This window comes from Clarias gariepinus, chromosome 2, assembly GCF_024256425.1.
Source record: "Clarias gariepinus isolate MV-2021 ecotype Netherlands chromosome 2, CGAR_prim_01v2, whole genome shotgun sequence".
Classification (NCBI taxonomy): domain Eukaryota; kingdom Metazoa; phylum Chordata; class Actinopteri; order Siluriformes; family Clariidae; genus Clarias; species Clarias gariepinus.
The window spans coordinates 15,491,124-15,508,665 of record NC_071101.1 but is presented as its reverse complement, the minus strand read 5'-3'; the positions used below and the strand labels follow the sequence as shown (position 1 = coordinate 15,508,665).

General features: G+C 35.6%; 1 protein-coding gene across 1 annotated transcript; it reads right to left on the bottom strand.

The window, feature by feature from the left end:
• Position 1: 1 nt before the first annotated feature.
• Positions 2-17,140, bottom strand: LOC128544922 (macrophage colony-stimulating factor 1 receptor-like). Its single transcript, XM_053515238.1, has 21 exons — positions 16,987-17,140; positions 14,497-14,772; positions 14,092-14,376; positions 13,791-13,927; positions 11,473-11,635; positions 10,701-10,902; positions 10,219-10,334; positions 9,494-9,605; positions 9,199-9,398; positions 8,716-8,807; positions 8,416-8,542; positions 8,148-8,252; positions 6,812-6,922; positions 6,146-6,293; positions 5,975-6,054; positions 5,768-5,874; positions 5,484-5,606; positions 5,127-5,238; positions 3,350-3,449; positions 2,184-2,289; positions 2-1,404 (listed from the first exon to the last, which is right to left on the bottom strand). Exons 1-21 carry the CDS (start codon positions 17,033-17,035, stop codon positions 1,261-1,263), a joined length of 2,895 nt encoding a protein of 964 aa, XP_053371213.1. The 5' UTR covers positions 17,036-17,140; the 3' UTR covers positions 2-1,260.
• Between the last annotated feature and the right edge of the window lie 402 nt (positions 17,141-17,542).

The window sequence follows — 17,542 nt, the reverse complement described above, 5'->3', positions numbered from 1 at the left end:
GTAAGAATTAACAACTTTTATTGTAACCCTGATTGTTCAAATTTTTACATATTTATAACATTGTAGATCATTTAAGTGTAAAACCCAGTGTTTTTTTTTTCAGTTTTTCCTTTTAACATGCTGCCTTAAATGTACAGATAATCAAGTAACCGATTACTAGCCAACACTAATTTAACAAACATTAATGATCATTACTAAAGCATTATATTCAGCCTCATTTGCTCAATTTCTTTAATTAAAAAAAGTTGTCTTTTAAACAATGCCATCATGACAATCATATCAACGAGCTTGTCAATAGCTCTTAAAATGAATAAAAAGTAAACATGCAACAACGCATTTAACCGGTGAATTGCAGCTCTAGTAAATAGAAAAACCTTCAAAGCTTTGCAATGTTTTCTTGACTTTTTTTTTTTTTTGAATAGCTTATGACAAACTTGCACATAAATACAGACAAAAATGTCTCTTCTGCCAGGGAATGAGATATAATAATAAGACATTCAGCAAAACAGTTACATAGCACTTTTTTTAAAAAAGACATTTAAAATAGTTAAGTGTAACAGACCACCTTTGACTAAACCGAGAGTGCTTATGAGGACAAACACATTATTTACACATGGCAGTGTTTGCTTGGCAGTGCTACATCAAATACACAAACATAATATACAGGTAAATTGATAAGGCATACAGACAATAAGAAATATCTTATATAAAAAAATAAACAAAACTGAGGAATCATCTTATAAACAAATTGATTTAAAAAAAAGATGAGTTATTTATTTTTTTTTGCTTTTTAGTTTTGTTGAATCACAGCTCAAACATTTTGTTAAATAGTGTTATTGATTGTATTATCCAAATATACAAAGCAATTATTGGATTAAATGGATTTGCATAATGTAATATTATAAGTAACACATATAAACATAAATTAAACCTGTTTCACTGTTTTCTACTTTTAAAAGCCAAGACTGAGAATAATGTGGAAGTAAACTTCGCAAGCTTGCTTCTAAACTGGAAGATGGAAACGCTGAATTAGCTTTTCTTCCATACATTCAATGAGGAACTGCTATTTAACACACAAACAAGTCAGACAAGGGTTGTGACTTCTACAAACCTGCCACGAAACATGGTTGCAGGCAATTATAAATATAGGCCTTACTTTAAATCTAAAATAAGCTCAAATTACTGAGGGGTGGATGTGTTTCCTGTTAGTATAAGGCTTTCAATGTAACTTTTTCATAGATCATAGTTCATTCTGGCCCCTTAGCAGAACTGGTAGTTGTTGGGCTTCACCAGGGGCTGCTCTTCTTCCACCTGTTCACATGATTCCTCATCACGTTTGGTGGTATCACAGGCCTCCAGCTGCTCTTCATCCAGTTCTTCCATCTGCACATTCTGATACGGAGTCTGTGGGCAGAGACAGAAACTTTAAACTAAAAGCTCTAATTAACTTCAATCCTAAATAAAACCACTAATTTTGTGCATGTAATGTTGAAAAATGACTGGCATTGTTTTGTAACAAAGAATCATTGAGTAAACTACAGTAAATCATCAATCAAATCATGTAAGAGTGTACTGTTTCCTTAGTAAGCTAAGGAAACAGTACACTCTCCTTCATTTCTTTTCCGTCCCTGCAGCACAGAGAAACAGGGTTCTACAAATATAAAGTTCCGGCCCTTTAGTTGTAGAAATGCACAAAACTAGTATAGCCTGGAGCCTTTCCCAGGAGACTTTGGGCACGAGACCGGGTACACCCTAAACAGCGGGCCAATCCATCGCCGGGCACACACGTATACACACACTCATTCACATACTATGGGCAATTTGGGGACGCCAACTAGCCTAATCTGCTTGTTTTGGGACTTTGGGAGGAAATCGGAGTACCTGAAGGGGAAACCCATCAAGCACGGGGAGAACATGCAAACTCCATGCACACAGAGACGGAAATCGAACCTGTATTAATTAAGTATTTGTATGATTTTTCTGACAGCAGGGTAGCTCACATGCTTTGTATGATTTTACATAAAAAAATTAAAAAAAACTCGCCCTTGTTGCAGGTAAAATTTAAAGAAAGGCTTAAAAAAAAAATATCATAATAATCTAATTAAATTGTGCACCATTTTTCATAAGTGTTTTGCTGAGATTGCATGTGAGCCACTGAACCATTCCACATTTCCGCTACTTACCTTATCTGGTATTTCTTCCAGCAGCCTCTCGATAAGCTGGGTGATCTTGCTGAAAGTTGGCCGCTCTGTGGGTTCGAGGTTCCAGCACATTTTCATGATGTTGTACCTAAAAACAGAAATGATTGAAATCTGAATTAACAAACTGACAAAAAAAATCAAGTAGGATATTTATTGAATCAAGGTATTCTTCGTGAACTCACAACAGCCAGAACTGTTGTGAACGTGAGATTCTCTTAATGTTTGAATTCTGAGTAAAGTAGGATGTCATGTAGGATAAAAAAGAAAATCTGTAGGACGTTTGCAGTAATTTTCGGATTATGATAGGATTAGCAAGAGATGTGACTGTACGAAACATATTCATCTCTCTTTCTCACTGATGGGGAGGTTGTATCTGTGCTTTTGTAGTAGGCATACTGTAATGGTAATAATTGCAACAACAACAAAAAAAAATAAAAATAGGACTTTAAATGTAAACTCATTCAAGACTGAGCTATCGAACCAGCATTTTTAATACATGCCAACCAAATCTAGATTTATTAGGGATTCCAGGCATTCTTATCATACACATGTACTGTAACTGCTACTTAAAGCATGTTTCATATCGGGTTCAGTGTTGCTGCTGATAAATAAAGCTGAGAGTTTCAGGAATAAAACCTGTAATCTACAAAGGTGCAGGTGTGTGTGGAGGACCAGGAAAGTTAAATGCAGTTCATCCAAATCTGGATTTGTCTTATTGGCCTTCAAGATACATGCTGTCTGTGAGCATGTTTGTATAGAGGAAATTCTTAACTGTTTAGTTCTTCAACATAAGGTTAAAAAAAATTGCAGAACTAATTCAGGCAAGGAAAAGATAAAGAGATGCCAAGCCGCCGAGCTCCAATGAGTCAGCCGTGCTAATACATTACTCATATAAGTGGTTTCAGGAAGCAAATGGACTGTGTTCGCCAAGCTTAGCCATAGATAATTCAGACGCACTATTACTTCTTTTACTCCACTATTAGTCATGCTATCGTTTCTTCTTTTTAACCTACAGGTTTTCTGGTGTGTCTTACAAAATTATAAGCTGTATATGTCTGTGGGTGGATGTGTTATACAGTACATATAACTTTAAGTACTGGTACACAGCACAAACACTTAGCCCTTAATGAGTTTGAAAAGACACTTACATCTCGGGTGGGGCGAAGTCAGGACGGGACATCTGATAGCCAGACTTTATCATCTTATAGAATTTAGAGTCCACCAGGATGTTTGGATATGGGCTTTTACCTGCAAAACAATACGCAGAGGAGATTACAAGAATACAAGAGTCAAGAATACATTTAAGTAGAGGCAACATGCTGTCTGGGTGTTAGGAGAAGTGCGGAAAGTGACAAAACAGTTCATTCATCTACAATGCCTTGAGAAAGTATTCACCCCTCTGTGAACTTTTTCGATATTTTATATGTTGCACGCTAGGGATTAAAATGCAATTAATCGAGTGGATTGTTACCTTTTGATTTATGCAGAATGCATAGCATTTAAAAAATAAAAAAGTACATAAATGTTATTTAAACACAAAAGTAAATGTGTTGGTTGGATTACTATTTATCCACTTCGGTCAAAACTTGGCAGTACGACCTTTGTTTGCAAGTACAACATGACGCTTTAATACTCTGTAATCTGAGACATTGTGTACTATTATGTTGATTTCAGCAGTTTATGGAGTTATATTAAATACTTTGTACATTGTTATGAATTTCAGCAATGAGCCACCCAGCAAAACCAGTGTATAGTCCTCACTCATCGTCCATACAACTTTATTCTGCAGTCAGGGTCACGGGGGGTCTGGAGCCTATCACAGGAGACTTAGGGCATGGGGCCAGGTACACCCTGGACAGGGTGGAAACCAATCACCAAGCACACACATACACACTCACACGCTCATTCACAACTCTTGGGCAATTTTGGGAAGGCCAATTCTGCAGAAAATCTGAATTCCGTGAACTTGTTCTTCAATAAGCCTCCATAAAAGTGCAACCACAGCTGAGGAAACTTCTAGAAAAGGTTTAAATTCTTGCTCCAAAGCATGTTCTTCCGAAACAGGAAATATGTGGTTCTAACTATGTGGAACTAACTGGCGTGCTGAACGTCACTGACTTGACCGAGGCAATGTTAGCACAATGACCATCTCTCAGACCTGTTCAAGTTGAATTGTTGTGGTGTAATTTTTGTTGACGCATCAGTTTAAACAGGTGGTGGTACATTTTAGTGTTATGTTAGTAAGTAATTGTAATGAAATTATATAATTTCTGTACAGTGGGGCAAAAAAGTATTTAGTCAGCCACCAATTGTGCAAGTTTTCCCACTTAAAAAGATATGAGAGGCCTGTAATTTTCATCATCACCTCAACTATGAGAGACAAAATAAGAAGAAAATAAAATCTAGAAAATCACATTGTAGGATTTGTAAATAACTTTTTTGCAAATTATGGTGGAAAATAAGTATTTGGTCAATAACAAAATTTCATCTCAATACTTTGCTATATTCCCTTTGTTGGCAATGACAGAGGTCAAACAGAGGTTTGGGATCATTGTCATGCTGAAAGACCCAGCCACGTTTTATCTTCAATGCCCTTACTGATGGAAGAAGGTTTTCACTCAAAATCTCACGATACATGGCCCCATTCATTCTTTCCTTTACACAGATCAGTCATCCTGTCAGTCCCAAAGCATGATGTTTCCACCCCCATGCTTCACAGTAGGTACAGTGTTTTTTGGATGCAACTGCAGCAGTCTTTCACCTCCAAACACAAATTCATATTTTGGCTCTTATAGTTGAGGTATACCTTTGATGAAAATTACAGGCCTCTCTTATGTTTTTAAGTGAGAGAACTTGCACAATTGGTGGCTGACTAAATACTTTTTTGCCCCACTGTATGTTTCTTCCTGTTGTGTGTTGTCTTACCCAGAGAGAAGATCTCCCACAGCAGAATACCATACGACCAAACATCACTCTGTACGGTATACACACACTCAAAGATACTCTCTGGAGCCATCCACTTCACTGGCAAACGAGCCTAACGCCAACACACACCCATATGTTAGAACTTATATTACTGTATTGAAATAATCTGTAATTAATTTATTTTCAATATTTTTTTTAAATCAGCTTTTTAGGACAATCATAGAGAAAACGTAATATTGAGAACAAAACAATAGACCTAATTTTTGCTTAAAAGACCTAAAAAGGTGTAATTCTGCTTGAAGTCAGAAATTAAAAATTGTATAATTATTTAACATGCGTCTTTTTTATTGAACTCACATTCCCTTTGACCACATAGTTAGCATCGTTCATGATATCACGAGCCAGTCCAAAGTCGCAGATTTTGGCCACACACCCATCTGTTAAAAGAACGTTCCTGGCTGCGACATCTCTGTGAATGCACTTAAGAGAGACAAAACAGCATCCACACATCACATCAACATCCAAGTTTTCTGATCATCAATGAAACTTTAATTTCAATAGTTATAAATAGCAATAATTTCATTTGTTGCTTCCATTTGTCATTTATTTTTATCCTTTTATGGATGCTCAGATATACTCACATTTTTAGATGCAAGGAAGTCAAGTCCGTGAGCCACCTGGTAGGAGAATTTGATCAAGTCATCCAAATCCAATGAGTTTTCTTCTTTTTCTTGGTTGCAGGAAGGAACTGCATGAGAACAGGAACTTGTTACAAAATCTTTTTTAAATGATAAGGTCGGAGTTCTCATTTTCACATGGGTAAGAATAAGTAATTATAGATAGCATACTGCGTGACAAGTGAGATCTGGGCACTAGAGGCTTCATGTCCAGGTAACTGTCTGAACAAGTGCTGGAAACCCCACTGTCACTGTGAAATTATCGAAATCAATATTATGATCAACAAGTCATATTGTTGCAAAAATTTTTTTTTTACATTTACATTTCATCAGTAATAATACCTTCTATAAAACATCTTGTGAACGTTTTTGTAGTTGCTAGTCTCTTCTGGGATTGAAATCACACACTGTAAGAAGGTCTCCGCTTTATTGCGCAGGAAGTTCAGAAGATCACCATGACAGCAATATTCAGTGATGACCAGCACAGGACCTGAGGGGACGATGAAGATTAATGAATTTGAAAATCCATATAACTACACTGTTACACCACATATAAAAGAGTTTAAAAGTTCATAGTCTCTGCTTAGATCAGCTAAACTGTCAGCAACCCTGAATCTTTAACCTCTCAGCTGTCATGTACGCATTTCAAAATTAATTTCCCTACTTTTTCTTTCTAATTCTGTAAAGCTGCTTCACGACAAAGACCATTGTTAAAAGCACTATATAAATAAAATTGAATAGAATTTAGTTACTACACTCTAACCACCGGTCTAGCTATTTATTTATTCATCCATCATTTATTCATTCATACACCCTTTCATGTATTTCTTCCTTCCAGTTTAAATAAAATAAATAATTAAATAATTTATTGATTCACCCATTCAATTATTCACCCATTAATCTAATAACCAATTAATTAATTAATTCACCAAAAGATCAATTAACTAATCAATTAAATCCTTTACCCAGTCACCCATTCACTCAGTCTGTCCTTACCCTATGTCTTACCTCCATGTGTGCAGGCTCCAAGCAGGTTGACAATATTCTTGTGTTGTCCTAGATGACTTAGAATCTTCAGTTCGGACATTAGAGCCTCTTTCTCGTCTGAATGGGCACTAGCTGTGATACAGGATATTCTTTCAAATAATTATGTACAGAGAAGTAGTTCTTGATCAGATCTCACATATTTCTTCATTAGCCAAAACAAGAGCTTTTATAGGTCTAAGGAGTAAAATCTAAAATAATATTTAAGAACCAAGTTATCATATTTGGATACTGTATTGTAATAATAAAAGAAGTAACACCTCTTACTGTATTTTATTTTGTCATGTTCACTTGCTTATGAAACCTACACTAAAGTAAAGCTTTTAGAAAACCTTGTATTGCCGTCTAACATTTTTCTTATTTTGACAACCAAAATTAAATTATTTAACTGATAGTACATACCTTTTTTAATTAAAATGCTTGAAGTAAATGCTACATACGAGGTACTCTGTATGGTTTAAAAACTGTTTTACTAAAAAAAATGTTCTTTTTAGGCTTCTGGTTGGACAGGATTACACACCCTGACCAAAGTCTTCTAGATGACTTAAGTTATTTATAGTCTTTGTCGAGACACATGGATGCAGCCCTCCAAGCTCATGGGAGTCATACACAATATAATTTTTTTTTTCCACTGCACCATGACTATGTTCTGTACTGTATATTATTTCTGTTAAGTTAAGTGACAAGACATTTGTCTAAGCAAAGTCTGACTTTTCTGTCCTAATTAAATAGTTAAAAATCACGGCATGATAAGATTTTAAATAACTGTAATCTAGAGGCCTTTGCCTTTCATATAAGACACTTCTGATTTCAAATGAACAACTAGAAGTCAATTTATTAATATTTGTTGTTCCTACAACTTGGATAGGCGACAAGACTTTTGTCAGGGTGTGTACAGTATGTTTCCACACAGCTAATGTCAAACATTCAATTAAAAAGCACATGATTTAACATTGCTGATGGGTTCATGAATCAGACCCAGACCTTGTGCGTCATTTCAAGGCGTAAATTCTCTTTTTTTGCGCAATGTTGATGAATAAGTGTGAAAGCATTTTTTTTTTCATACAGCAGTTACAATATCAAATGTGAATTAAAAAATTAAAAAAAAAATTCATTTAAAACACAATTTAAATAAAATAAAAATGTTACTCGGTATGATGCCTACAGAACATAATTTACTAAAAGCATATGTTAGATTTCATAATAGTTCTGTGTTTTTCCTAAATTGCTTAAGAGTTAAATTAGACACGCCCTTGATTTAATTTGTAATAATTTTATATATATAAAAAACAACACTGACCTTTAAGCATTTTTACAGCCACACGAGTCACATTGTCGTCCTTTCCTAGACCATACGCTGTCGCCTCCACCACTTTCCCGAATGCTCCTGAGCCCAAAATCTTCCCTGCAATTCCAGAATGAATTGCTAATTTCAATCACAGGATTGATTTATATTTGGGATTGACAATATCTATACCACTAGACACAGTCCTTATTTTATTAATAACTGTTAAAAATTGTCATCCTGTGAAACAAATCTATTAATTGCAGATATATAAAGCACAAACCCAATTTGAGTTTGTCTCTTGGAAATTCCCATTTTTCATTATAAGGAAGTTGTGTGGGGTCGATAAATGTGTAGTTGTTCCCATCTGTGGCTTCAATAATCTTCCATCGGATCTCATATTTGGGTTTCTATTAAAAGCACAACAGAAGTTCCATGTATTATTACACAGTTGTGGTTATTATAACTTACTGGAAAGATAAGAATTTAATGGTTCCTCTTTACAATTTCAAGATGACAGAAATATCAGCGATCAGAGTATTACCTGAAGAATGATGTTTTACTGCTAAATTAGAAGACTCACCTGTTTATACTTGTAAATGAGGATGATAAGGAGTAGAAGGAGGAAAACCATTACACTTATGGCGCCAATCAATGTTGCAGTAAAGAGTTTCTCTGTAGTAATATATAACAGTGTGAAAATGTTATTAAATGAATATAGGCCAACAAAATCATTTAACTTGTCCATTAAAATAAAGTTAATAAGATAATCTGAAAAATCATGATTACATAATGTTACTTGTATTTTTATTATTATTATAATTATAATTATTATTATTATTATTATTATTATTATGTTTGGTATTTACTAGATAATATATTTATTGGAGCGTTTGCTTAAATGAAATAGACCAAGCTTTCTTCTAGTTTTTACAATATTTCAGTTAGATTAATTATTTTAATTATTAATATTGTAATAGACAACATTTTTTATTGTTATGGTATATCCACTAACCCAAGCCTAAGATTATTGCAGTAAATTGTATTTGAAACAACTTTCTCTTACCAGACTGGTCAATAGGGAAAACATCACGGGCTTCCCCAACGCGATTTCGGGCTATACACTCTATAGTCATCTTCTGATAGGATGGTGTGATTGTTAAAACACTTTCCACTTCAACTGGTTGAAACTCATTGTTCTTCATCTCCACTGTCTCAGCTGTGAATAACTGGTGAACCTCCACATCAGTGGAATTCTCTCTGCACCTGTAATGATTAAAAAGTCATGATCCAAGAACTGTTTGACAGACAGACAGACAGACAAACAGACAGACAAACAGACAAATTGGTAAATAACATACATCGGTCTGGTTCCTTGACACTGGAACCAGAAGATTTGGGGAGCTGGGAACCCAGATGCTTTGCATACTAAGAAGCTCTCATTCCTTCTTTTATCAACGATAATTGGTGTTTCTGTTCAACAACAAAAAAAAAATGCAATTAAAATAAATTAAAAAACTGTATGACTGACTAAGTCAGTTAAATGCTTTTTTTTCCAGAAGTTTTTTTTTGGAAAAGTCAGACAATCAAGATAGAATACTGTTATTTTATGCAATAAAATTGCTGTTTAACAATCTGAATCATGTCATTTACTCTTCAAAACCTGCTGGCTTTTCTATTGGCTTTAGGGCTGGAGGTGACCCAATCTTTTGCTCCAGAAGCTGAATACCATTGATACATAGTCACATTGTTTTTCACTAGCTTTTCTCTTTTTAGCACAACTCTTCAGCCAGATAGGCTTAGTGTCATCACCTACTTTGTGCACTGGGAGAACTATAATACATGGACTTTGTTGTATTTAAACTTTCGGTCAGCACTCTAGATTTTTCCCAATTTATTAAACTTGTGAATAATAATAAAACATAATGGCAATCGTAGGCAATTGTGTACTGTAGTACAAATGTAGGACTGGATGGTTTTATACCTTCATTTGTTAAAGAACCCATCACAGTGAAAAAAACATAACATAAAGGTTTATAAATGGGAAAGTGGATTACAATATTGCCTTTTTGTATTGCTTGTTTACCGTAAACATGAATGCTAAATGTTATGGAGGCATTAGTCTTGCTGCTGTTGGCATAGAAGGTGTATCTGCCCTGTTCCTTGGAATTCAGTCTCTTCAGAAGCAGCACTGCTTCATACCTACAGGTACAAATTCAAATCCAAAACTTAATAACAATGTAACCACTTTAAACATTTACATTTACATTTACATTTAGGCATTTGGCAGACGCTCTTATCCAGAGCGACTTACATTTTTCTCTCATTACACATCTGAGCAGTTGAGGGTTAAGGGCCTTGCTCAAGGGCCCAACAGTGGCAACTTGGTGGTTGTGGGGTTTGAACCTGGGATCTTCCGAACCGTAGTCCAATGCCTTAACCACTGAGCTACCCCTGACCCACAGTGTCAATAATACAGTAATACAGTGTGATGTAAATGATTTTCTACTTAATTAATAGATGTTTTGAAATTTTAAAGCAGATGCTTGTACAGCTTTAAAGACTGACCTGTAATCATTGCCGGAGAAATGAATGTCATGCTGTGAGTTGTTAAGAAATGTCGGTCCCTTCCACTTTTTGAATGTGATTTGTGGGTATGCTTCTATGCTCACCCTTAGTTCAACATTCTCTGCCTCACTGATATTAATAGACAAACCCTCATGGATCAGATGAGGGGACAGCTTGGGGGTCAGTCTAATGTATGGCTTATCTGTGGAGGAAAAAACAATGTCCCATTTTTATTACTTTTTTCTGCAATATTATTGCATTTGCAAATTTTAAAATGTTCAAATGTGGTCGACATTTTCTTAAAAGACCCGAGATTGAAGATTTAATCCAACCCACTGTAATTATGATGCAGGACACTGAAAGCACTGGTGTATATAAAATAAGATTGAATCATTGTATATATTGTTTAAGACTTTTATTGTGAGTTCTTGAGTTTTAGCAATTAGTACTTTTATATGATATAAAGTATTGTAGTGAAGAGAGTTTTTTGAACTCAAAGAGCATTTTCTTGAGATTCCTTCAACTTATGGGATATATTAATAAATAGAAGAAAAAAAAACAGACTTCTTGTATACCCTAAGTATACCGTAAAGCACATCTGTACAATATTACTGCCGTTGCTTAGTTGTGGAATGCTTATGTTAATCTAGTTAAAACTACTGTATAAGCAAAAATCCATGAAGAAAATATCCATTTACTTTATAAATTGTATTATTTATAAACATCCTAATTTATTATTGATTAACTTATTCAATCTGTCTGTGTTTCTTACCAATAACCAGAAGGTGTGCTGTGGAGCTGTTGACTCCAGCCTCATTAGCTCCGATACAGGTGATATTACCAGAGTCAGACATGGTAACAGCAGGCAGGATCACAGTACTCTTGATTTTCAAGTTTCCAGATTCCCAGGCGGCTGAGGTCTCTGGTTTTGGAAGCTGTAAAAATATATATATACATTTAGGCATTTGTATATATGTATATATGGTATATATATATATATATATATATATATATATATATATATATATACCATATATACATATATACAAATGCCTAAATGTATATATATATATATATATATATATATATATATATATATATATATATATATATATATATATATATGTATATATATATATATATATACTGTATATACACACACACACACACACACACACACACACAATTTATTTATTTATTTCAGTATTTCTATATCTAACTAAAAATGTATAAATAAATAACATTACAGGACGATATATGCATGGCTGTAAAGAAAAAGATATATAGTACAAGAAAGACCACAGAAACAAAAAACCTAATGTACGCTCTTGGGTATTGCAAAAAAATATAAATGAGCGAGCATGACAAAGTTACCAGAAGAACTCATTCTCCAGCAAGCTCAGTTTTACTTATAGTACTGTGCAAAAGTGTTGGGCACATACAAAAATATGGCATAAGCAAAAGATGCTTTTGAAAACATTTTTGAAAAAGAAACTTCTATAAAGAGCAAAAAGAGTCAATAAACAGTCAATATTTAATATATATATATATATATATATATATATATATATATATAAGAAAACAGCTGTTTTTACAGGTTTTACTGAGCTTGTTGAAGAATATGAGTTCTTCTGGTAACTTTGTCACACTCGCTACTTGTAACTCATCTCATGTAACTCATTCTAAAGGTATCTCTTGTGTATTGCCCATATCTGAAAATGATCTGAAATGCATCACCCAGTTAAGGGAGTCTTCATTACTGCTATAGCTGTATTGCAGTGTAATAACATTACAATGCAAAGCATATTGCCCAGTATTGTGTAGGTTTCCCTTGTGTCACCTGAGCCCCTTGCTAAACGACTTCACAAGACTTGTGCTGATGTGTCTGCATCAGGACATTTATGGGTGGGTTGGATGTTGTTGGTTTGTGGGGTCAGACTGGTTTGTGGATCAGACTGGTTTCTGTGGCACATCTCATTGGTACCTGATCAGATTGGGTTTTAGGGGAGTTCTAGATTATTAGTCTTGGCTCCTTTGCCCTGAACCTGGGGGAGATCTTATGGGAGACTGTGTTAATGGGAACGTTGCGGGTAGAAAGCATTAAGCTTTGCCCAACACTGTAGTTTGGGGTAGTAGAGCGTTAGCGATCCACATGAAGTTTAAAAAGGGATACTGAGTGGCGAAGTCTGGTACTACCCCGCAACGCAGACGGCACTGGAATGGTGAGAGCCCTGTGGAGCCTGTAGGTAATAAGTTGTGTGCATACTTGATCCATTGCAACATTTGACTCGAGGAGCGTGGATCGTGGGAGGTCATGCAGCGAATGGTCGTTTCAAGATCTTGGTTGGCAATATTGGTTTGACCATTGACTGGGGGTGGTAGCCAGAAAAGCTGGAAGTGGCCCTGATAAGTCTACAGAATGATCTCCAGAACTGGGAAGAGAACTACGGACCGTGATCAGAGGTGATGTCTGTGGGCAGGCCATGTACGCGAAATACATGGTGGATAAGCAACTCAGGCGTCTCTTTGGCTGAGGGGAGCTTGGACATGGGAACAAAGTAAGCAGCCTTAGAGAAGCGATCAACAACAGTTAGAACGCAGGTGTGACCCTCGGGAAATGGCATGGATGGGGGTTATGACCTGAAAGTACTAGGGTGATCAGGCTGGCTTGTGACACTAGTGCGTTATTAACATGACCAGTATTGATTTGTGCTGCATTGAATTTTCTGTGGAATTGGATTTTGGTCCCACAGGCATGGGTGAGCCTTGGGTTGCCATGAACCTGTCACCAGTTGCTGATGGTGTCATTAATAATCAATTTTAATGTGCCTATCTTATGTGGTGTTCATTTTATAGCTGATCGGTGTATGTATATACCTGTGTGATGTTTTTCTTCACTGTTACAGTACATAAGTATGAATCAATGCAATTCTGCCATAATTGTGAATAAAATAGATTTTGACACATGAATACCAAGTTTGTAAGCCTTAAAATACCTTTATACTCTTCAAGGCAAAAAACAGAAAGAGGAGGAACTATTTTAGCGTTTCATACACTTTAGGAGCTGTCAGAGTAAATGTATGAAGTTACCAAATGTGATGAGTGCTTCCAGGTGATGTTGTAGTTAAAGTTACGATTGCTGGCAGAACAGATGAGTTCTAGTCTCTCTCCAACAAGTCGAATATGCTCCTTCTTCTGAAGAAACACATAGGGTGGAAAACGGACTCCTGGAAGCAAATAAATAAAAAAAGTCAAAATTTTGTTGCAGATCTATCCATATATGATATGATAGCTTGTGTATTTACGAAAACATAAATATATACAGTCACTTTTTTGGTAATCTCAGTTACGGTTTTAAACATGCGCAATAAAATGCTACACAAACACTTACTATCAGTGACTTTTAGATTGAAGGCTGAAGACTTTTTTTCTTCTCCTCCTATCCTTGCACTGCAGACATACTCTGAACTGAACCAAGGCTTGAGGTCCCGAATTAGCATCCCTTTCTTGGGGTCAAAAGTTACGTTCATGTTAGAGGGTAGTGCAGACCCATTTTTCATGCCCAACTGGACATCAGTGGCCGCCGGGTCAGTAAGAAGGCAGGGGATGAGGGCATTCTCTCCTTCTTTCATTATAATATGAGTAGTCAGCGGGGTGTCAAAGAGAATCTTTGGATCTGAAGATTATATAAGTAACAGCCCATTACATAAACAAGTAAATAAATGAATAAATAAATAAAAATAATAAATTGTTACACGATCAACTTCTCAAGTCCATGTGTAAACTCTATACTCACCTCTTACAAATATGTACACAGATGAGAAGATATAGGAATTTTTGTCAGTGTACACACACTTAAAAGTGCCTGTTAATTTGTAGGTAGCTTTTTGAACATTAAAGGTGCAGCTGTTCCCATTAGGCTTGCTGTGTGATTTATATTTAGCTAACCGAGGTTCAATATTCACTGGAGCATCACCATCACAGGTCAGTTTGAGACGCGAACCAGAGTCGATAACCACGTCAGTTTCAGCCGGATCTTCTCCGTTTACCTTTATTCTCGGATGAGACAAGGCTGTCAAAAAGAACAATAGAAATTATAAGCATACATTTATTTACTCACTTATTCACTTTCAGTACCCACTTTAACCTGATCTGGGCCATGATGAATCCCAAAACACCGGGCATTAACACTGGGCGGGCACTTTAATACTCTCACTTACACAATACACCTGTTTTTCAGTGGTGGAAGGATACTAGAGAACTTTACATAAGCTATAATCAGAGCTAGCGACTTAACCAGAGTCACTGAAACTGTAAAAAAATTGGATATATTTTTTACTAGGCCTTTATTTATTTATTTATTTATTTATTTATTTGTGAAATCAATGACCTTAACCCATAGCTATAACATAACAGATTTGTGTTAATGGGATCTGACCTGACAATTATTCAATCAGAAGTCCAAAAGTGTAACCACTGGGTGACCAATGTTCTTGTTACTGCTTGATCATGTAGTTGAGATTTACTGATTTGGGCAATTAAAGGACTCAGAACCCAGTTTTGCTAGACCATCTCCATTATCATGATATCAACCCTACCAAAAACATAAAGATAAAATATTCTTCAGCACTAACATTCTCAAGTGCACTAATAGGGAATTTGGTTGTGCTTTTTTTACCCAGAGAGGACAACCTTTGCCATCATAGAAAATCAAGCTATCAATTTTCTATTTGGTTAATGAAATAGTAGAGTGTTTCCCAAAGTGGGAAAATGTGGGTCATGAGGTCATTTATAACAGTGGATGAATAACTACTGAAAATAAATAAACAAACAACTGTCCAATTTAAAATTCTTAGATAATAATTCGAGGTATTTACATCTAAAACGTAACCAGGACTAATACAAAAAACACTGACAAAGCTGAGCAAAATAAAGTCCTGTGCAAAGCTTTCAAGTAACACATTTGCTTATTACACTCGGTCACACACAGTCACAGTTTTAGCACTTTACTACTTAACAAGTTTACCACATGCTACCTTAACAAATACCAATCCTTAACACATTTTATCGTCAAATAGGCTTCTATGAAACCAAAACGTGATTTCTTGCTTTGACTTGGTTTTAGTTTGGCTAGTTAAGACATGCCTAATTGTCCCACAGACATCTCTAGTTCTACGATGTGTGGTAATGACATGGCTGCAGGGCCTGAGGAGAAATGAAAGTGACGAGTTAATAGCATGTGCAGAAGTACTGGAGAGGACAGAACAATTTTACCGATGTTGCAGAATCAGGCAAAAAACCCAACATCCTACTCCTTCTCTCACTTCTCCCTCTCTCTCATTATCTTTCTTACTTTGAGTCATATCTATCTATTTATCTATCTATTTATCTATCTCTTGCTATAAAGGCGCAAGCTAAAACTGGGCTTAATCTTTTTTTTTTTTTTCTTGTAAACTACAGTATGAGTCACACATAATGATCTCTGTTAGGTTTATTGGTCTACAAGTGCCTTAATTCATGTATGCATCTTAATTGATTGCTTTATCCAGGTCAAGATAACAGGGAATAAAATATAGCTTGAATGGTATTTACATTAATTATGTAAGAAGTAAAGGTCAATACAAAGCGGGAAAAAAAAAATCAAAAAATTTACATTGCAGAATATGATTTTCAAACACAAGAACACATTTCTGGTTCATAAAAACCAGAAGTGAGATTAGGCGTTACACAAACTGAGCAGTTTAATTCTGACCAGAAACCTCATAACATACAAATAATTAGGACTCAGCAAATTATGTTCAAAGCTTCCCGTTATCTGTTATTATGCTGGACAGTGGTGTAAAAACAGATTTGGGGGAAATAAGGATTAATAAGGACTTGATGAGAAAATGTGTACATGCATGTATTTTTAGCTTGTGTCCAGTTTGTAATTTTGTTGGTAGTACTGACTACCATGATCATATGTTCACAGAGTGATCACTGTAGTCTCACACTACACAAATTAATTAAATGTACAAAACAAAATGCACCTAAAAAAAAAACAAAAAAAAAACAGCCACATGAAACAACAGTGGTACATTCACTTCACACAGTTATTACCATAGTTCAATATAAATTAATGGGATCCACAAGTGTATAAAATTAATAATACTCTACTTAAGTGTAACAAGCATATAGCGAATGTAATAAGCTTGTATTAACCAATCATGGAAAGAGATCTCAGTTCTCTCAGGGATTAAGAGAAATTCTGAAGAAATTTGTCAATGGAAACTGCAGTAACTCTCACCTTGAACCTGACAGGACAGCAGCCCCACAATAAAGGTGAAGAGGATCATCTCGGACCGCTGACGGCCAGAGGCCTGAGTACACTGTATGTCTTCTCTGTTGTATATCTGCCCTGGAAATGAAGAGTAACCATTCCTTCAAGGCACTTCAAGACACTTAGAACTTCCACTTCTTCATTTTACAGTGACCGCCTAGAACATGAGTTAACTACAGTCTGAATCAGCTACAGACTGACCCTAGAAATAACATGAAGTGCTTTCTGAGACAGTGAAACAAGTACATTTTTAGGCTTGAAGTAAAGCAATTATTATCTTTGGTCTTAGATTCCAATTTACTACTACTACTACTACTACTACTACTACTACTACTACACAGAGGCTTAGTTTATAGCACTGTTGCCTCACACCTCCAGGGAAGAGAGTTCAAATCCCACCTCGAGTCTGTGTGCATAAAGTTAGCATGTGTAGTGGGTTCCTTCTCACAGTCCAAATACATACAGATTATGTGTGGTGTGTGCATGTGTGCCCTGTGATGAATCGACTAAACATATTTAACGT